The sequence below is a fragment of the Rhinatrema bivittatum genome, chromosome 3, assembly GCF_901001135.1.
Source record: "Rhinatrema bivittatum chromosome 3, aRhiBiv1.1, whole genome shotgun sequence".
Taxonomy (NCBI): Eukaryota; Metazoa; Chordata; class Amphibia; order Gymnophiona; family Rhinatrematidae; genus Rhinatrema; species Rhinatrema bivittatum.
This window is the reverse complement of record NC_042617.1, coordinates 229,253,727-229,276,390: the sequence shown is the minus strand read 5'-3', so window position 1 is coordinate 229,276,390 and position 22,664 is coordinate 229,253,727. Positions and strand designations below refer to the sequence as shown.

Sequence of the window (22,664 nt, the reverse complement as noted above, 5' to 3'; positions counted from 1 at the left end):
CATTTAACAGAAGGAGCAAAGTTACAATCAACAAGGAGGCTAAAACTTGGAAGCATAGGTAGCTGGAAAAATGTAGTAGAGGAGACAGATAACTGAGCACATAATAACAGTACATAATAATAACAATGGAACATATAACAAATAGATCAGAACATAATAACAAGACAGATTAGAATTTTATGTATTTTAGCTGCTTAGGAATTTCTAATTCCAGAGATTGTGAATTGTGGCTAAGGGCATTTAGTGTGCTTCAGAAGGTTGCGGGAATGCTTGGCGGAAAAGCCAAGTCTTAAGTTTTTTCTGAAAGTTAGATGGCATGGTTCCAATCTAAGATCTGTGGGGATGTTGTTCCAGATAGTAGGGCCTGCTATTGAGAATGCCCGGTCTTTCGTGATAGTGAGCCGTGCGGCTTTGGTTGGGGGGCATGTAGAGTTCCTTTGTATGCTTCTCTAATTGGTCTGGTTGAGGTGTGGAGTCTGAAAGGGATTTCAAGGTCGAGCTGTAGATGATTGTAGACCGTTTTGTGTATTAAGATTAGGGATTTGTGTAGGATTCTGAAGTTTACTGGCAGCCAGTGAAGGTTCCGGAGGATGGGGGAGATGTGTTCTCTACGGTTGGTATTGGTCAAGATTCTTGCTGCGGCATTCTGCAGCATCTGTAGAGGTTTGGTGGTGGAGATGGGGAGTCCGAGGAAGAGGGCGTTACAATAATTAATCTTGGCAAAGAGCATGGTTTGTAACACTGTCCTGAAGTCGTGGAAGTACAGAAGGGGTTTGAGTCTTTTTAACACCTGAAGTTTATAGAAACAGTCTTTGGTCGTGTTGTTGATAGCTTTCTTTAGGTTTAGGCGGTTATCGAGGATAATACCGAGGTCTCTTGTGTGTGTGACCTGAATGTTGGGGTGGGTCTGTGGAGGGTAGTTGTCTTGGTTGGAAGAAATAAGGAGGAGTTCGGTCTTGGCGGTGTTAAGGACCAGGTTTAAACTGGTGAGGAGGCTGGTGATGGATTGTAGGCAGTTGTTCCAGAAAGAGAGTGTTTTTGTGATAGATTCTGATATAGGAATCAGAATCTGCACGTCATCTGCGTAGAGGTAATGTATTAAGTTTAGGTTCGTTAGGAGCTGGCAGAGGGGGAGGAGGTAAATATTGAAGAGGGTAGGAGATAAGGATGATCCTTGAGGTACACCTAGTGAGGAATTTATGATGGGAGATTCTTTATTGTTAATTTTTACCTTAAAGCTTCTGTTACTGAGGAAGGAGATGAACCAATTGTGAACTGATCCTGAAAGACCAGTGTCTGAGAGTCGATTGAGAAGAATGGAGTGGTTGACTGTGTCGAACGCCGCCGAGATGTCTAGAAGAACTAATAGAAAAGATTGACCTTTGTCTAGTCCCATGATGATCCGGTCTGTTAGGGAGATGAGGAGGGTTTCTGTGTTGCGCAATTTGCGAAAGCCATATTGGGAAGGGAATAAGATTTCGTTTATTTCCAAGTATTCTGAAAGTTGTGTATTGACCAGTTTCTCTGTGAGAATATCACCAGAAACAGTTCTGCAATTTCATGTTTGAGGGGTATGCCAAACAGCACAGTGGCATCAAAACCCCAAAGCATAGACAGAGGAGTATGGTGAGCAGCTCAGTGGCATCAAAACCCCAAGGCATAAAGTGAGGGGTAAAGCAGCAAGCAGATTGACATCAAAATCACCAAGACACAGAGTGTGGGGTAAGGAAGCAAAAAAGTAGCAATAAAATCCTAAGTCATAGGCTCAGGGATAAGGCAGTAAACAATGGCATCAGCATCTCAAGGCATAGTCAGAAAGACAAAGGGCACCATCAACACTGACATGAATATCACAAGGCACCGTGAAAGAAGCAAAATAGTATTAGCAGTGACAAGAGTTCTCCTAGGCACCATGAGAAGGCCAGGAGTAAGCCAGGCAGTAATAGATGCAGATTAATATAGCAAGATGCTGAACCAAGAAAAGGCAGAGTAGGGGGAATATATATTTTTTTCTTTTTTAAAATTTTTTGTTTGGGGGAAAAAAACACCCTAGTAAAAACCAAAAGAGATGTAGAGTGGGAGAACCAGGCAAGTAGGAGAGAAGCAGGATGGGAGGAGAATATTTTATTTTTAATGTTTTGAGGGGAAACAAAACATACCAGTATAACTCATGAGGCACAGAGGAACAGTCTAGGCCATAAGAGTGGTACTACAATGTCATGGTACTGTAGATCATCAGCAACAACAACAGCAGGAGTAGGACAGGCAGAATGAGAAGCAATGCACCAGGAATGACATACCAAGATAAGACAAGAGAGGCATAGGAAGAAAATAATTATTTTATTCTCTTTTTGTTTTCTTTCTGAGAACAAAAATAACACCAGTATAACTAAGAGAGATGCACAGCTGGAGGTACAGAGTGGGCCATAAGAGTGGTACTATGACATTACAGCAAGGCACTGAACCAAGAGAGAGGCAAGACACAAGGAGCAGGCAAAGCAGCAGCAGCAGCAGGAAGAAAGGCAAAAACACATCAAGGTGCTTAACGCAAAAAACATGGGCATTGGTTCCTGTACACTTGGTCTTCCTGCCACTCACATGGAAATTCAGGGAAACACAACAAAGGGAGCCTGACTTTAATGATATAGACTCAGTGTCCCTTACCATTGAGAATACATGTTCACTAGGCACCCTGGTGGAAAAGGAATTGCTGGTCTCCTTGGCCAAGTCTGGCCACATCATAGCCTTCGGTGCCCAATGTGCCAATGGATCTGTGGTCATGTCCTCATTGGGTTCTGTGAGATAGACATGATACTGAAATTTGTGCTGGGGTCTCCTTTTCTGAGGGGAAGGGTATGTGAGGGTATCTGCTGCCAAAAGCTGTAACTATGGCCTGTGTTAGGAGAGCCTGTTCTGCAGAAATAATGGGAGTGTAGCACATAAAGGTGAGGGAAGAAATGATAGCTGACAGAGTGCTGCTCATGGTTGCCATGCTTTCCTGCATTGCATCATCCCCACTGCCTCTCTGTCTCTGGTATTCCCATTCCTGCACCCTAGCCACCAGCATCATTTTCCAGTTACAGACTATGGGACTGAAGGGCAATACTCTCTTTCACCTATGGGTCACACAGCATGGCTGTTATGTTAGTATCCTCAGAGAGAGATTTCAGCCTCTTTCTGACACTCTCTGTTCCTGAAGGAAACCCTGTAACTTCTGCTCCTGGATATTCACTATGGAAATGACCAATCAGAGTGGCTCTCATAGAACTCAGATCTTCAATGGCATCCTTAAAAGGCTTCAGGACTGTTATCTGCATCATCTCTAATCAATCATAATGCTCCATGGGCAATCCACACTTCTCACTTCCCAAGATAAGACATAAAAGACTGTCCATTGATTTATTAACATGTGCAACATCAGATGGAATTTACTAACATCTGCAGCATCAGATTGATGGAATTCCATTTGTTGCTTCCATCCTGAATCAGCTGTTACAGAGGTGCCCACACTTATTGCTGCTTTTCACAGAGCTGCTGCCCATCTTTCATATAGTAACATGGTAATGACAGCAGAAAAAGACCAAAATGGTCTATCTAGTAGGGATGTGAATCGTTTTTTGATGATTTAAAAAAATCGTCAGATATTTTTTAAATCGTCAAAAATCGTTAAGAGTCATGATACAATAGAAATTCCCACGATTTATTGTGTAAAATCGTAAATCGGGGGAGGGCGGGAAAACCGGCACACCAAAACAACCCCTAAACCCACCCCGACCCTATAAAACTAATCCCTTACCTTCCCCTACCCTCCCGAACCCCCCCCAAAACTTTTTATGAGTACCTGGTGGTCCAGTGGGGGCGCAGGAACCAATTTCGTAAATTGGTCCCCGCGCCCATCTTTACGATGGCGGCGGCCATCTTTAAAGATGGCGCTGGCCAGCCAGTGCTCCTACCATGTGACAGGGGCCGGCCAATGGCATGGATACCCTGTCACATGGTAAGGGCAAAAGGCCATCAGCGCCATCTTTATGAGTGGCAGCCGACGGCCCGAGAACGGGAGATCGCTCCCGGGACCACCACTAGACCACCAGGTAATTTTAAAATGTTTTGGGGGGGCTCAGGAGGGTGGGGGAAGCTAAGGGGTCATTTTTAAAGGGTCGGGTGGGGTTTTTATTTTATCGGGCCATCGGCGCCATTTTTGAGTGGCAGCCAAAATGGCGCTGATGGCCTAAGAGCGGGAAATTGGTCCCCGCGCCCCCACTGGACCACCAGGTACTCGTAAAAAGTTTTGGGGGGTTCGGGAGGGTGGGGGAAGGTAAGGGGTCAATTTTAAAGGGTCAGGCCTCACTAAAAAAAAATTAACGATGTGAATCGGAACCGATTCCGATTCAAATCACCACCGATCAGATTTTTTTCTCCCTCTAGCCGAACCCGATCGTTAAGACGATTGAGCACACGATTCACATCCCTACTATCTAGTCTGCCCAGCATGCTTGCAAAGGTAGTAACTGCTGCTCCGTGAGGTTACCCCCATGTTTTTCTTAAGGGTAGTAACTGTTGCTCCATGTAGGTTACCCCCATGTTTCTCTTAAGGGTAGTAACTGCCACTCTGTGCCGGTTTAGCTTTTTTATTTATTCCCATCCTCTAGCCTTTTATGGATCCACAGTGTTTATCCCATGCCCCATTGAAATCCTTCACAGTTTTAGTCTTCACCACTTCCTCCGGAAGGACATTCTAGGCATCTACCACCCTCTCAGTGAAGAAATATTTCCTGACATTGGTTCTAATTCTTCCTCCCTGGAGTTTCAAATCGTGACCCCTACTTCTTCTAAATTGTTTCCAATGGAAAAGGTTTGTTGACGACCATGGATCATTAAAACCTTTCAAGTATCTGAAGGTCTGCTTCTCATCTCCTCCAGGGTATACATATTCAGGTTCTTCTTCAACCTTTCCTCATAAATCATTTAACGGAGACCACCCACCATTTTGGTCGCACTTCTCTGTACCAGCTCCATCCTGTCTCTGTCTCCTTTGAAATATGGTCTCCAAAACTGAACACAGTACTCCAGGTAAGGCCTCACCAAGGACCTGTATAAGGGGATTATCGCTTCTCTTTTCTTACTAGATATTCCTCTCTCTATGCAGCCCAGCATTCTTCTGGCTTTGGCTATCGCTGTGTCACACTGCTTCGTCGACTTCAGGCCCTTATCATCCCAATGTCTCTCTCCTGCTCCATGCACATCAGCCCTTCACCCCCAACGCATATAGTTCTTTTGGATTACCACACCCCAGATGCATGACTCTGCATTTCTTGGCATTTAATCCCAGCTGCCATATGTTCGACCACTTTTCCAGCTTCCTTAAATCCCATCTCATTCTCTGTACTCCTTCCGGCGTGTCTACTCTGTTGTATATTTTAGTATCATCCACAAATAGACAAACTTTACCTTCTAACCCTTTCACAATGTTGCTCACGAAGATGTTGAACAGAACCGGTCCAAACACCGATCCTTGGGGCACTCCACTTAACACCACTCTCTCTTCAGAGTAGATTCCATTTACCATTACCCATTGTCTTCTATCCGTCAACCAGTTTGTAATCCATGCCAACACCTTGGAGCTGACTCCCAAGCTTCTCATTTTGTTGATGAGTCTTCTGTGTGAGACCGTATCAAAAGCTTTACTAATATCCAAGTAAATTAGATTGAGCGCTCTTCCCTGATCCAGTTCTCTAGTCACCCCATCAAAGAAATCAATTAGATTCGTCTGACAGGACTTTCCCCTGGTGAATCCATGCTGCTTCTGATCGAGCAACCCAACAGATTGTAGAAAGTTCACTATCCTTTCTTTCAGCAGTCTCCATTAATTTTCCCACCACTGAGGTGATGCTAACTGCTCTTCTCCAGTCACTAGGCACTACGCCCTTTTCCAAAGATCTATTGAACAGTACTGAATCACTATTAATCTCAAGTTTTTACACTATTCATTGTGGCTTTGATTCTGGCACTTGCTATGTTCTTTTCCTCTTAGATATTTCCATGGCTTTTGACACTCTAGACTACACTATTTTGCTTTCTTATCTTTCTGAAGTGGGTATATCTGGTTCTGTTCACACTTGGTTTTCTTCTTACATAACAGATCATTTTCAACATATCAAGATTAATGGCACTTCCTCTGAATGGTTCCCATCACTTCTGGGATACCCCAATGATCTGCTCTCTTTATCTTTAACTGACTCCCTCTCTATGTTCTTCTTGAGCAATTGACTGTTTCCTATAAGTTGTATGCCAATATACAGTTCTTCTTTCCTCTTTTTTCTTCTTGGTCTGTAACTATTAATTTTGCTATCGTTTGTTTTCAATCTATTTGGTGTTGGCTTGCCGCTAACCATCTATCTTTGAATATGAAAACAAACAAAATCTGGTTCTAGCCATCCCTGAGCCTACCCAAATCCTGGTAGACACCATTCCAATTTCCTCCTCAGCATGTACTTGGGTATCATCTTGTGTACCACAAGATCAAGTCAGTTGTTAGGAATTCTTTCTGCAAGTTAAGAATATTGAGACATCTCAAGCCTTTGCTACTTCCTGATAATTTTCATACAGTTTTACAAGCTCTCTTTTTCTCCTCTATAGACTATTGTAACTCTCTCTATGCTGGTCTCCCTCAGAATGTTCTCTGTGCTTTTCAAATTATTCAAAATTCTGCCACTCATTTACTTACTAATATCCCTATTCACCATATACTTGTTTTAAAAATTTGCGCTGGTTACTCATTTTCATATGCATCAAATACAAGCTTGTCACCTTAATTCATAATCTACTTCACAATGTCAAATCACGCTGGATTAGCTCAGTCTTGCGTATTTACACTCCTGCCTGGACCCTCCAATCCTCAAGTCAGTTTTTCCTCGACAGTCATCGTACAAAAGCAGGACATTTGGCCTCCACTTATAAGTGCTCCTTCTCGATCTGCGGCCCCGTTCTCTGGAATTCCCTGCCTCTATCCATATGCCTCATTAGTGATCCCAAGTTATTTAAAAAGTCCCTCAAAACTCACCTTTTTGCTGAAGCATTCCAATAACTACTCCCATTTTCTATTTTGCTCAGCCTCTGGAGGGGCGGGTAATAAATACTTTTAAATAAATAAACTACTTTGTGTGCTTGATATTCACCCAATCAGGTTACTGAACCACTGAACTATTATGCTTCCCAAAGCTGACCAGACAGAATCCAAAGTCACCACATTAGGCCTCTTCAAAATCAAGGCTCTTTTGGTCAGCATTTTCCTCAAAATTTAGATGGACAAAATTGGAGTGCTTACCCTCCTGTAGTACCTCCGAAGCCATCCTGCATTTCACCACTCTACTTCTGTGGTTGCCTGAGACTGTACTACTGGAGACCTGGACAGTGAAGCCCCCACAGGCTGCATCCTTCCTCCACAGGGCTGCCAAGCTAAAATCCTTCATGCAGTTCCTTCATTGCAGCAGAATCCATTCTTTCTACAGGAGCCATAATAAGAGCAACTCCCAGCCTTGGAGGTATATCTAGCGCAACAAGACTGAGAGATATACCAGGTAGGCCGCTACCTCTCCAACACCACCAGCAGAGCACATACCTGATGGCAACCCAGAGTCCAGACCACAAAAGTATCAACATGGAGATGACCAGGGCTAGGAATAAGAAGTAAGAGAAGGTTAATACAACTTCCCATTTCTTTTCATCTTCCTCATAGCAGCAGAAACTGGGAAATCAAGTAACTAACAACAAGAAACAAAAGAGAAGCTGAAATCCATTCAAGTGGTCCACTCACAGTGCCATCTGGGCCACCTCATTTTATTTATTTGTTTGGTTTTATAGTCTGTTTAAAAAATAACTAAACAGACTACAATAAAAACATAAATGCATCAATTATAAAAACATAAGATGTGCCATGCTGGGTCAGAACAAAGGTCCATTGAGCCTAGCATCCTGTCTCATACAATGACCAATCCAAGTCATTAGGAAGTACTAGACAGATCGCAAACATTAGATTAAATTGTTTATTGCTCATTCCCAAGGGGTGGGTTTCCCCTAATCCACCTGTTTATGGATTTTTCCTCCAGGAACTTGTCCAGAGAAGGTATAACTTTGGATTTACACTCTTATTTTCAAAGATTTAGTTTATGCATGCAAATCCCAATCACACTCTGCTCTGCAGAACTCCTATTTAGTATGAGTATGCATGTTAAAGTATGTGTGTAACTGTGTTCCACTTGTACGTTTACATGCATGCCCACTGGGGCTATTTTCAGAGATCACTTAGGTGCATAAAACTTGGTTTTATTAGCATATGTGCTTTTCAAAATTACCCACAATGAGCACCGCTTCCTTTCTATGAATTCTATTCATTGTAGATATACTAAAAACCTGGCTTGTTTGTGGCTCTCGAGGACCAAAGCTGGCCTCCGCTGCTGTATTTATTTTTGATGTATTACATAATAGAAAAATTATACAACTGTTTATATGTCATTTACTAAAAAGATAATTGCATTCAGTGATGCTCCATCAGAAATTCTTGTACAGCACTAACAGTGTTAGAAAGACATGTGCAATATTTAGACAAAATCACTTCAAAATTAAAATGTCTTATTTCAATATTTCCAATAAATGGTGTGTAGTTGTCTTTCAGCCTACATTGAGTTATGAAGGAAAGGTACAAGTAATAAAATAGGATTAATTGGGAGCCTGGATGGAAAATCTGACTATAATTTGTGACAGGTGTTATAATGTGAATCTTAGATTGCTATCTGTTAATGTCTCTGCTAATCTAATACATTAAAATTTTATTTTTCTTTATAGAGTGGTTGTTTATGAGGGGAAACAGATCATGGCTGACTCTGGTCCTCTATATGACAAAACTTACACTGGTGGACGATTAGGACTTTTTGTCTTCTCCCAAGAAATGGTCTTCTTTTCAGATCTCAGATATGAATGCAGAGGTTAGTTTGATCATCTAAGTTTTGTTTTTAAAACATTTAATCATATACAACATATGCTCTGCAAGCATGAAAATGCATTCCTTAAGTACTAATACCTCAGAGTGTTGTAATAGTCTAGGGTTGTATATCTTGGATTTCTCATGTAACTGGTGTTTAGCTGTACTTTCCAATAACCTCTACTTTAAACCATAAAATACATTATAACCTCATTGTACTATTCTCTCCCCTCATTATTCTTTTGTGACTATGTACAACCTCCAGATGACCTTGTACATCTGGAATGGGACAGATGGAATATATACTCAATGTTAGCAGTGAGAGAGGGCCTGAAGCCAAAAATAGATGCCTGAACTTCATTCAGAAACATACCTCATAAGATCAGAAGAAATTTCCATACTGGGTCAGACCAAGGGTTCATTAAGCCCAGCATCCTGTTTCCAACAGTGGCCAATCCAGACTACAAGTACCTGGCAATTACCCAAAAACTAAGAATATCCCACATTACTGATGCTAGTGATAGCAGTGGCTATTTTCTAAGTCGACTTGATTAAAAGCAGGTAATGGCCTACTCCTCCAAGAACTTATCCAAACCTTTACTTTTTAAAAGCAACACAATATAAAAGTAAACAATCAGAATTGAGAATGCTTAGTTTATAAAATATACAAATTCTATGGAAAGCAGAGTTGCTTACCTATAACAGGTGCTCTCTGAGGACAGCAGGATGTTAGTTTTCACACATGGATGACATCATCAGATGGAACCCCGATGTGGAAAACTTATGTCAAAGTTTTTAGAACTTTGGGTAGGCACATTGAACATACCCAGAACATAAGACTGTATAGGAACATAAGATATTCCATAATGGGTCAGACCAAGGGTCCATCAAGCCCAGCATTCTGTTTCCAACAGTGGCCAATCCAAGTCACAAGAACCTGGCAAGTACCCAAACATTAAATAGAACTCAAGCTACTATTCCTAATTGATTAATAGCAGTTTATGGATTTTTCTTCTAAGAACTTATCTGAATTTTTTTAAACCCAGTTACACTAATTGCTGTAACCACATTCTTTGGCAATGAATTCCAGAGCTTAACTATGCACTAAGGGGCAGATTTTCAAAGGGGTACATGCATAAGATATGCGCGTAACACCCGAAAACCTGCCCCAAGCTCCCCCTGCGCGCACCGAGCCTATCTTGCATAGGCTCGGCGGCGCGCGCAAGACCCGGGATGCACGTATGTCCCGGGGTTCCGAATAAGGGGCTGGCCGGGGGCATGGCGGTGGTCCTTGGGCGGTCCATGGGCAGGGTAGGAGGCATGATGGAGGTCCAGGGCGGGGCCAAGTGCTCCGGCACAGCAGCCTGTGCTGGGGCAGGGAGCCGGCGGCGTAACTCCACGATATAAGGTAGGGGGGGAATTAGTTAGGGCTGGGGGGTGGCTTAGATAGCGGAAGGGAGGGAAAGGTGGGGGGGACCAAAAAAAAAGTTCCCTCCAAAGCCGCTCCGATTTCGGAGCAGCCTCAGAGGGAACGGAGGCAAGCTGCTCAGCTCGGCACGCGCAAGTTGCACAATTGTGCACCCCCCTGCGCGTGCAGCAGGGGGGTGCAGCGCGCACATGTTATAAAATTGGGCGTAGATTTGTTCGCGCCAGGTTGCGTGAACAAATCTGCGCCCTCGCGTAAGTTTAAAGATTTGCCTCTGAGTGAAAAATAATTTTCTTCAAATTGTTTTAAATGAGCTGCTTGCTAACTTCATGGAGTGCTCCCATGCCTTATATTATCTGAGAGAGTAAATAACTGATTTACATTAACCTGTTCAAGTCCTTTCATGGTTTTGTAGGCCTCTATCATATCCCCCCCCCCCCCCCCAGTCATCTCTCCAAACTGAACAGCCCTAATTTCTTTAGCCTTTTATGCCCTACAACACGCGTACATGTGAGATCCCTCTCCAGTCTTGTAAGATAGAATTATAATTAAAACAAAAAATAGGAGAAACCCAACTCCATGGGGTGGCAGGTGGGTTTCACGAGGACTAACATCCTCGGAGGAGAAACATCCTCGGAGAACACCTGTTACAGGTAAGCAACTCTGCTTTCTCTGAGGTCAAGCAGGATGGTAGTCTTCACACATGGGTGAATCCCTAGCTACAGGCTGCTCTCAAACTTAAAAGGGGACTGACATACACCCAACCAAGTGCCAATGGGTTGGTAACAAGAGGGGGAGATAGCCTGAACTCAAACAATGGGCCCCAGGAGGGGAGAATTGGGTTCTACACCTCAAACAGGTTCTGTCTGAACCTTCTGTCACATCAGCCATCCTTATCCATACAATAGTGAGATGTGAATGTGTGGAGAGAACCTCCATGACGCAGCTTTCCAGATCTCCTCCACAGGAACTGCTTGCAAGTAGGCCACCGACGCTGCCTTGACTCTGACAGAATGAGCATTGACATGGCCCCCAAGATGCAATCCTACCTAGGCATAACAGAAGGAGATGCAATCTGCTAGCCAATTGGATAGTGTCTGTTTGGCAACAGCAATGCCCAACCTATTCTTATCAAAAGAAACAAAAAGTTGGGTGGACTGTCTATGGGCTTCTGTCTGCTCCAGATAGAAGGCTAAGGTTCAATTACAGTCCAAATTGTGCGTGATTGGGGCCTAGGAAAATGTTAGCAGGACAATGGACTAGTTAAAATAGAAGTCTGTCACCACCTAAGGCAGGAACTTAGGGTATATACTCATGACTAGCCTGTCATGATAAAATATAGTGAAAGGTGGATAAGTCACTAAGACCTGGAGCTCACTGACCCTGCACACTGAGGTGACCATCACCAAAAATATGACCTTCCAGATAAGGTACTTCAGCTCTCAGGTGCACAGTGGCTCAAAAGGATCTTTCAACAGCTAAGCTAACACAGGTTTGAGGTCCCAAGACACAGTTGGAGGCCTTAGGGGAGGCTTCAGTTGAGGTAGGCCCCACATGAGTCATACAACTATAGGCTGAACAGAAATGGGAGCACCATCTACACCTTGGTGGTGTGCGTCAACTGCAATGAGATGAACTCTAACGGAGTTGGTTTTTAAGCCAGCTTCTGATTGGTGTAGAAGTTACTCAAGCAGTTTTGTGTGGAGTAGGAGAATGAATCTAGGGCCTTCTGTTCACAATACATGGAAAACTTCCTCCACACATTGGACTTTCTAGTGGAATGATTTCTAGAAGCCACCAGGACCTAAAACACTTCCTCTGAGAGATCGAGCAGTTGCAGAATTAACCTCTCAACATCCAGACTGTGAGTGATAGAGCCTGGAGATTGGGATGCCACAACCTGCCTCAATCTTGCTTGATGACACCTGGGGAAGTCCCCAGACTGATTGGTTTCTGGATGGAAACCTCCTATAAGAGTGGAAACCAGACCTGTCTCAACCAATAAGGGGCTACGAGGATCATAGTCCCCTTGTCCTTGTGAAACTTCAAGAGAGTCTTCACCACTAAGGGAATCGGAGGATATGCGTACAGAAGACCCTTGCCCCAGTGATGGGCCAGGGCTTCTGAGGCTAGTTTGCCATCTGACCTATATAGGGAGCAGAACCGAGGCATTTTCCTGTTGCCCGGTGATGCAAACTCATCTACATCTGGGCTCCCCCAGAAGCAGAATATCTGATTCACTACCCCCTGGTCCAGGGACCACTCATGGGGTCTGAAGGCTCAACTCAGCCTGTCTGCTACCATGTTCCCCATCCCAGCCAGGTACATGGCCCTAAGCACCATCCTGTGAGAAAGGACACATGCCAACCAGGAACTGCTTCCTGACACAGGAGGTATGATCCCATGCCTCCCTGCCTGTTGACATACTACTTGGTTACCTGGTTGTTGGTTTGGATCAGGACAATTTTGTTGGACAGCAGATCTCTGAAAGCCCATAGCACATATCTGATTGACGAAGCTCCAGAAAATTGATTTGATAAGAGCATTCCTGATCAGACCAGAGACCTTGGGTATTGAGCCCATCTAATGATCTCCCCACCCAAGGGTGTATGCATCCATGGTTAGGACAATTTGGGTAGGGGGAATTTGAAAAGAGATTTGAAAATAACCACCCACAGGACAATGAATCCTGGAGAGATGGGGTGATTCAAATGCAATCTTGGAGGCTTTGAGTGGCCTGCACCATTACGACCTCAGGGTCCATTGGGCTCTGCGCATATGTAAATGTGCCAAGGGATTGACATGGACAGTTGCAGCCATGTGACTCACAGTCTCAACATGTGCCAGGCTGATATCTGCTGGATCTGATGAATCTCAGCTGCTATGGTCATCAAGGTGATGGCTCTTTGATGAGACAGGAAGGCCTTGGCCTGAGCCATGTCTAGCAGGGCTCCTATGAAGTCCAATTAAAGTGACAGGCTGAAATGGAACTTCGCGTAATTGATGAACCCTTATGACTGCAACACCCGGACAGTCAAGCGCATGGACCTAACGGCACCTGCCTAAGATGTACTCTTGGGCCCAAAAAACAAGAAGGAAGTCAGTCTAGCAAAGCCGTGAGGAATATAAAACAGAGAAGCTGAAGTCCTCAAGATTATTTATTGAAAAGGCAATATTCCAGTGAGTGCCTGACTCAAGGCCTGAGTTTCGCCCGATCACAGGCTGCTTCAGGGGCTAAAATAAAAATTGCATAGTTTAATCAAAATACATAAACAACACACAGAGAAAGTTATTTTTATAAATTAAAAAGGAAAGAGGTCAACATACAAAAGACTAAACAGTGTAAGGACAGAAAGCCATATAAAGAAAAAACCATGGCACTTATTACCTGTTCATGACAGATTTTGTCAATTGACAGGAAACAATATGATTAGCTCATACCTATCAAGAGAAAAAATATATTCAAAAAAAGTTTTATTTAACAATAAAATATACAGTAATACATTTCTCTGTTAAAAATGTAATAGGGTTTTACCTCATTCAGAAGTGCAGTTACATTAGTAGCAGGTGTGATCCAATTTTGTTTATGAAGATACTAAAAAAGTCAAAAAATCCTTTTAAAATTAAGAAAATAAGTAAATAAAAATGATAAAAATATTAAAATGAATAAAGGCTAATAAAAAATATAAATAAATGAATAAATGAATGGGAAAATCAAGATACCAATAACATTTATATTAATAATACCTTTTTGACTTGTGTAATGCAGATACATTCAATAAAGATATTCCTCCAGATAACAGTGTTTTGGGTTGACAGTTTGGAACCTATAGAGAATTTGTAAAAAGGTGTTGAAAGAGTGTTAAAAAATAGAATATGTGGCAGAGATGAAAAAGTGCTATTGTTAATATGTCTCAAATGCATCGTGTTTATTGTAGATGAAAATTTGCCGGTAACCCGGTAAATCGGGAGAACTTACTCTATGATGCCCCACGATAAAATTGATATAAATAAGCATCATTTTGGTAGTGTTTGCAACTCTATTTATGCACGCAACACATTGGAGGTATGTGGAGAACAAAATTGCCGGTGAGAAGTGATTAAAAGAACTTTGCGCCGCGATTTCCTTAATAAAAGGTTTATATATAAAATGAAAGTAAAAAGGAAGTAATGGACAACATATTGCCAGTGACTAACAATTGAAAAATGTATTGCGCCACGATCCTTTTTTAAAAAAAATATAAAGAATAAAGCAAAAATGGGGCAGTAAATTAAAAATGCAAAAAATGCCCGTAACTGATAATTAAGAGAACTTAAAAAAGTAAAATTAAAACAAAAGGCAGTATTCTTAAAGCAAAGTAAAAATTTGGAGGTACTGACGCTAGTGTTTTAATATGCTGGAATATTGAGCGGCAAAAATGAGCGGCAAAATTAATTTAAAACAAAAGTTACCACTGACAGCTTGCCCCAAATAAATATATGAAAGACTAATCTTTATACAGGGTGTAAAAACCATAAAAAGCTAAAAGGCATAATATTACTGAGTATCACAAAGCGTTAGGACTTTTCAGCTTGGAGAAGAGACGACTGAGGGGGGATATGATAGAGGTGTTTAAAATCATGAGAGGTCTAGAACGGGTAGATGTGAATCGGTTATTTACTCTTTCGGATAGTAGAAAGACTAGGGGGCACTCCATGAAGTTAGCATGGGGCACATTTAAAACTAATCGGAGAAAGTTCTTTTTTACTCAACGCACAATTAAACTCTGGAATTTGTTGCCAGAGAATGTGGTTCGAGCAGTTAGTATAGCTGTGTTTAAAAAAGGATTGGATAAGTTCTTGGAGGAGAAGTCCATTACCTGCTATTAAGTTCACTTAGAGAATAGCCACTGCCATTAGCAATGGTTACATGGAATAGACTTAGTTTTTGGGTACTTGCCAGGTTCTTATGGCCTGGATTGGCCACTGTTGGAAACAGGATGCTGGGCTTGATGGACCCTTGGTCTGACCCAGTATGGCATTTTCTTATGTTCTTATGTTCTTAACATAAGTACCACAAACTCGCCACGAAAAGTTTAAACATATAAAACAGTTCTAAAAATGTAAAACTTACTGAAGAATAAAACAAACTGGAGAGATATTGTCCCATCTGTAGACATGCAGCAAATGTTTGGCGCTATTGTAAAGGGAAGACCTGCTAATCATGATGGGGTTTTTAAACCTGAAAAAAGACGCGAAGGGGACATGCCAATCATTGTCCTATGGGCGGGGCAACGTTCTAAACAGTCATAGATTGTAGTATGATGTAAACTGAGGAAAAAAAAAAAGTTAAAAGTAAATAATGTTTAGAAGCCATAGTGGAAGAGCCAAATAATAAAAGATATATAGAGAAAAAAGTCAAAAATAAAAAAACATAAAAATATGTTTAAAAATTAATTAAAAAATAAACACTAAAAATGAACACTAAAAATTAAAAATTAAAATTAAAATTATAAAGGTAAAAAGTCTTCAAATTACAAAATGGGCAATAAAACAAGATTAAAAATAGGCGAACGTACCTAATGGCATGAGTTACAATTTAAAAACCAATTGCAAGTTATAAAAATGTTATGGCCACTGGTCTCAGCGGTCCACGAACAGGAACAGCCACTCACCCGTGGCGTCGGGACGCTCCCAGGCCACCCGCGGGAGCAGTCAGCCAGCTCCGCTGCTTGATGCACGGACATGGCTGCTGCTGAGGCCTGGCCGCGTCCCTGTCGGTGTTGTTCTGCTGCTGATTCCTTCCCCGCCGAGCATGCTTAGAGCCGCGTGCGCGGCTAAGCAGGATTCTTAAAGGGACCACTACCGGATATTGTTGAAGCTCCTTCCAGGGAACTCCCCTGCTGGTTCACTATTTAAAGGCAAGGTCTGCTCCTCAGACCTTGCCTTGGTATCCTGGCTCCGGATTGATGTTGTTCCTCAGCTCCGAGTTCCTGTTTCTTGTTCCTGGACTCCGTTTCTTGTTTTCCTTGGTCTTGTTCTTCTGTTCCCAGTTCCTCCTTCTCCTCTTGTTGGATGGTCTCTTCTGGCTTCGACCACTGGACCGGTTTCCGACCTTTCCTGGCTTCGACTTCCGGATTGCATTACGACCTGCTGGAGGTGCCAGCGGCCTGGATTCCATGACCTTCAGGAGGTGCCTGTGTCCAGACCTATCTTCAGTCTTCATGAAGTCTCCTAAATCTAAGCGGCTCGGGTCCCTACGGGGTCCTCCTGGGGGGACCGTGAGCTTCCAGTGGCGAAGAAACTTTTCAACTTCTACTTCCTGCATCCAGACCTATCTTCAGTCTTCAGGAAGTCTCCTGTCCAAGCAGCTCATGTCCCTACAGGCTCCTCCTGGGGGGACCGTGAGCTTCCAGCGGCGAAGTAACTGTTCAACGTCTGCTTCCTGCATCCAGACCTATCTTCAGTCTTCAGGAAGTCTCCTAAGTCCAAGCGGCTCGCGTCCCTACAGGCTCCTCCTGGGGGGACCGTGAGCTTCCAGCGGCGAAGTAACTGTTCAACGTCTGCTTCCTGCATCCAGACCTATCTTCAGTCTTCAGGAAGTCTCCTAAGTCCAAGCAGCTCAGGTCCCTACAGGGACATGGGCTTCCAGTGGCGAAGTAACTGTTCAAAATCTGATTTACTGGCCTTGCCTTCCGACAGTAGGGACCTAAGAGAGTTTATTCTCCCTTAAGTAGCATCAACTCTACCTCGGACTAAGGGTCCACCTTCAGTTTCATAACAAAAAATACTGAGAAATCAATATCTAAATTTAATCCATGTGGTGCCATGGTCTTAAAGTCATATATGAATTTCTGTTCCTGTTGTAAAAGGAGTTTGTCTAAATCACCTCCTCTCCAATGTAGCGAAGGTTGTATCAGAACACAAAATTTATAATCATTGAATTTATGGTTAGCTTGAACAGAATGGTCAACCAGTGGTTTGGATTTGATTTTTCTATTGATATTACTCTTGTGTTCTATAATTCTTTTCATAAATTCCCTAATCGTCTTGCCAATGTACATTTTGTTGCACGGGCATATGGCCCGTGCAACAAAGATGACACCTTTGCTCTTACAGTTTGTGAATTGTCTCAAAACTAATTTCTTGTCTATACCTGGTATCTTGAGGCTGTCGGTTTTCATGTTGACATTGCACACAGAACTGTTGTTGCATGGTCAATGACCAGGGGGTCTAATATCAACTAATGGTTTTTGTGGTAAGGCAGATGATGAGATGTAATCTTTAATGTTTTTAGAAGTTTGTTCGCTATTAACAGATCTTTATCTCTGAAGCCTTCAATTAGCTGTAGGCTAATGACATTTCAAAATTTTAATGATGTTATGTGACATATGTGTGTATGTCAGCGGACAGACGATTTTGTCATTTTGTTTCTTTGCTTTACATTTACGAAGATCTGGTCTTTTTTATTTGAATGCTCTATTGATATAGCTTACAATATGTTTCTCAGGATATCCGCTATCAAGGAACCTCTGTTTCATTTCCACTGCTCTAGATTGAAATGTCTTATCGTCTGCCCATAAACTGCTCAGTCGCAGAAATTGAGAATATGGCAAATTGTTAACTAGTGATCTATTATGGCAGCTTTGATAGTGTAAGAACTTGTTGGAATCGGTCGGTTTTCTTGGAATCTTCCGTCTTTCAGAGAAATTTGAATGTCCAAAAAAGAGATGGTTTTCTTATCAAATTGTATTGTAAATCTCAGATTAGGGTCTAATGTATTTAGCCATTTATGAAAGCTGTGCAAATCATTCTGGTTACCATTCCATAGTAAAAAAAAAAATGTCAACTATGTATCTTTTCCAAATCAATATGTTATCAGAAAAATTATTTTTTGTCAAAAAGTTTTTTTCAAATTGAGCTACATATAAATTTGCTACAAAAGGGGCCATTGCTGACCCCATCGCCACTCCTTTCGTTTGCAGAAAAAAATCTTTGTTAAATTTAAAATAATTGTTTTTTTAATGCTATTTCAGCAAGTTCTATTACAAATTGATTTGGAATGTGTCTGTGTGGGTTATGATGTACAAGTTGATCAGTAATAATTTCTACAGCTGCTGACTGCGGGATATATGTGTATAATTATTCGATATCTAAGGTAACCATTATTATATCCCCTACTATTTCTTGAAAATGTTCCAAAATAGTAATGAAATCAGACAAATCTCTGATGTATGATGGAATGGAAGGTACTTCTTTTTTAACAAACATATCTATAAAAGTGGACAGTGGTTCAAGCAGGAAACCAATTGTGGAAATGATAGGCCTGCCTGGTGGTGCGTTTGTTGATTTGTGGATCTTTGGTAAAGTATATATGGTGGGCAGTACTAGGTTATTTACAGTTAAGAAATCAAATTCCTTATTAGTTATAAAATTCTCCTCTCTAGCTGTTTTTAGTAAGCAGTCTATTTGTTCCTTAATCCTTTTTGTTGGATCATTAGGTAATTTTTGATAGAACGATTGATCAGAAAGCTGTCTTTGTATATGTGCAATATATTGGACGTGATCCATAATGACTATTGATCCGCCCTTGTCTGCCACTTTGATCACAATGTTAGCATCATTTTGCAATGTATTGATTGCTCTCATTTCACATTTTGTCAGATTCTTGTATGATTTCTTTGTATCTTTGGTTTCTTCTCTGACTAAGGGGGTCATTTTCCAAGTGGCTCGCATGTGATAAGGGACGTTTCACATGCGAAAAGTCCCTTATCATGTGCGATACCAGGATGGGGGCAGAGTCAGCCCCGGAAGAGGAGGAGTCGGGGCGTCACCAGGGCCGACTCTGTAAAGACGCCGCAGATGGCGAAAAGGTAAGGGCCTTTTCGCATCCGAGTTCGCACCCAATAGCTACACCTTCTATGCTGGTGCTATTGGGTGTGAAACCGGCAGCGCAGGACCGCCCCCCATTTCGGCCCCCACCTCTCATTACCTAAAGTATCGCAGGCCTGCGATACTTTAGAAAATGAGGCCCTAAGTCTTTTAATACTAAGGTCTCATAAGTATGTATGATTGGATGAACAACGCCAGGAGGTATCCATTTACTTGACCGTTTAACAATCGAGGTATCAGAATTCATTTGCCCTGTACTTGGGAAAAAAGTCTAAAATCTTAAGTTTTCTAGTGAACTTAAACAAATCAATCCGGGTCCTAAAGGCGTTATAAGTCGCAGTTGGCACAAATGACAATCCTTTATTGAGTACTTTCGTCTCATCTGAGTTAAGTGACCGTGAGGAGATATTGATAATGTTATTATGTGTTTCAATTCTCGGTATGTCCGAAACGGATTGTGGAATTGGTTCTGAAACTGGTTGTAGGATTGGTTCTGAAATCCTCTCCCTCTCCATCCTCCTCTTCCTTTGAAAAAAAGGGGATTCCCATTTTTTATTAGTAGATACATTTTTCTGAGTTCTTTCTCCACATTTTTCCTAATTGAAAAATACAAGACTCGTCTTTGTCAGGTCTAACTGAATCTGTATCTGTGCTAAAGAGGGGTGCTGAAGGGTCTATATCCTCATCTGTTGTATTGCGTATATGTTTCACATTCCTATCTAAATTGGGGCTTAAATCGTTTCTTTTGGCTTGTCTTTCCTCAAATTGTCTCTTTTTATTATGTGAAAAATCATTATCATTTCTAATAAAAGGTTTATTGAAGCCATGCCACGAATAAACCTTATTATTCTTGTAATCTGTTTCATCTCTTTTAAATTTTTCATATTTCAGCGATTTCAGTTCTTTAATGAAGCTTTCTAAATTCTTCTTATAGTCATTATAGATAATATCAAAACAGAGATCATTCTTCTTGAGGAAATCAAGGTGTTCATCCAGTTCATTTTTAATCCTTTCTTCTCTAGCCTTTGAGGTTTTGATGATTAAAATCACAAGGTCTAGAGAGCATTTGTTGAGTATAGCCTCCCATGTGTTCATAAACGCAGTGTCCTCTCTAAACATGCTTGGAGGTTTATTGATCCTTAGACCTCTAGGTATCGATTTGTAATGACAGTAGTCCAGGAGTGTCGATGCATGAAGATTGCTCCTCATGAGACTTTTACTCAAATTGATTGAATCTTCCCACTTCTTCAAAAAGTCTACAAAGACCTCGTCATTTTTGAAAAATGGTTCCGATGGTAAAAGATCATTGAGTTGTCCATCATCAATGCTAAAAATGTCCTTCCATGGCAAGAAGGACATCTTCCTCAAAAGGGACGGGCCCAAAAAACAAGAAAGAAGTCCGTCTAGCAAAGCCGTGAGGAATATAAAACAGAGAAGCCGAAGTCCTCAAGATTATTTATTTAAAAGGCAATATTCCAGTGAGTGCCCGACTCAAGGCCTGAGTTTTGCCCAATCACGGGCTGCTTCAGGGGCTAAAATAAAAAATTGTATATAATCAAAATATATAAACAACACACAGAGAAAGTTCTTTTTATAAAAAAGGAAAGAGGGCAACATACAAAAGACTAAACAGTGTAAGAACAGAAAGCCATATAAAGAAAAAGACCATGGCACTTACCTGTTCATGACAGATTTTGTCCATTGACAGGAAACAATATGATTAGCTCATACCTATAAGTAAAAAAAATGTATTCAAAAAAACCCACCCCCAGCCCTAACTAAATCCCCCCCCCCCCCCATACCTTTGCCGCTGTGCCAGAGGATTCAGCCCCGCCCCGGTCTGCCCCTCGAACCGCCACCATGCCCCCGGCCTGCCCATTTTTGAAAGCCCCGGGACATAAGAGTGTCCCGGGGTTTGCGTGCACCACCGAGCCAATGCAAGATAGCCTCGGCGCGAGCAGGGGCAGGCAGGGGCAGCTTTTCGGGGGTTACGCACGTATGTTACATGCATAACCCTTTGAAAATCTGCCCCTAAATAATCTTGAGGACTTCAGCTTCTCTGTTTTATATTCCTCACTAAGATGTACTCTTGACCAGTCAATCATCCAGATAGGGGAAAACATGCACTCCCAGCCTGCAGAGGTGTGCCATCACCAGAACTAGACATTTCATGAAGACACGTGAGGCTGATGCTAGCCCGAACAGCAACACCTAGTATTGGAAGTGCTGTTTTCCCCCCACAAATCAGAGATACTTCCTGTGAATGGAAAAGTTCTCGATGTGTGTACATGCATTCTTTAGATCGAGGGAGCATAGCCAGTCTTCTTTTTGTAAAAGTGGGATCAAGGTGACCAGGAAACTATCTTTTCTTTTTTTTAGAAACTTGTTCAAGGTCCTTAGGTCTAGGATGGGTCAGAGTCCTCTTGTTCTCTTTGGAATCAGAACGTAGTTGGAGTAGAATCCCTGATCTTTGCCCTGGTGATACAGGCTCGACTCCTCTGGCCGGTAAGAGGGAGGAGAGCTCCGTTAGCAGTACCTCCTGATGTGCTACCAGCCCGAAAAAAAGGCTCAGCAGGCAATTTGGTGGGATACCCAATAAATGTAATTGGTACCCCTGTAAATTGGTACCCAATAAATGTAATTGGTACCCCTGATGGACAATGGAAAGAACCCAATGGAAACTACAGACCAGTTAGCCTGACTTCAGTGCCAGGAAAAATAGTGGAAAGTGTTCTAAACATCAAAATCACAGAACATATAGAAAGCCATGGTTTATTGGAACAAAGTTAGCATGGCTTTACCCAAGGCAAGTCTTGCCTCACAAATCTGCTTCACTTTTTTGAAGGAGTTAATAAACATGTGGATAAAGGTGAACCAATAAAAGTGGTATATTTGGATTTTCAGAAGGCGTTTGACAAAGTTCCTCATGAGAGGCTCCTAGGAAAAGTAAAATGCCATGGGATAGGTGGCGAGGTCCTTTCATGGATTAGAAACTGGCTAAAAGACAGGAAACAGAGAGTAGGTTAAATGGACAATTTTCTCAGTGGAAGGGAATGGGCAGTGTAGTGCCTCAGAGATCTGTATTGGGACCTGTACTTTTCTTTTTTTTTTGTTTTATTTCTGCATTTTCAACTATCTTTACAAACCAAGGCCTGGATTTATCAAAATGCGGTAAGTATCGCATGCGATAGCAAAAGGGGTGTGGTTTATGCAAATATTCATTTTATCGCAATTTGCACTAATTACCTATGCGAAGAGCTAAGTTAGTGCAAATTGCAATAATATTATCAGACTGTGCAATAGGGACCATGTTTAGTAGTTTTAAGGGGAGGGGGAGGGAGAGCAAGAGAGAGAGAGCCTGACCATAATGTCAGGCTCTCTCTCTCTTGC

General features: G+C 42.0%; 1 protein-coding gene across 1 annotated transcript in view; it reads left to right on the top strand.

The window, feature by feature from the left end:
• The window catches only part of THBS2 (thrombospondin 2), a gene marked incomplete in the record, with an annotated part of 874,147 nt that overhangs the window by 785,735 nt on the left and 65,748 nt on the right, over positions 1-22,664 (top strand). The window contains 1 exon segment of the mRNA XM_029594286.1: positions 8,842-8,981. Within this exon segment, the coding sequence (XP_029450146.1) occupies positions 8,842-8,981 (140 nt within the window).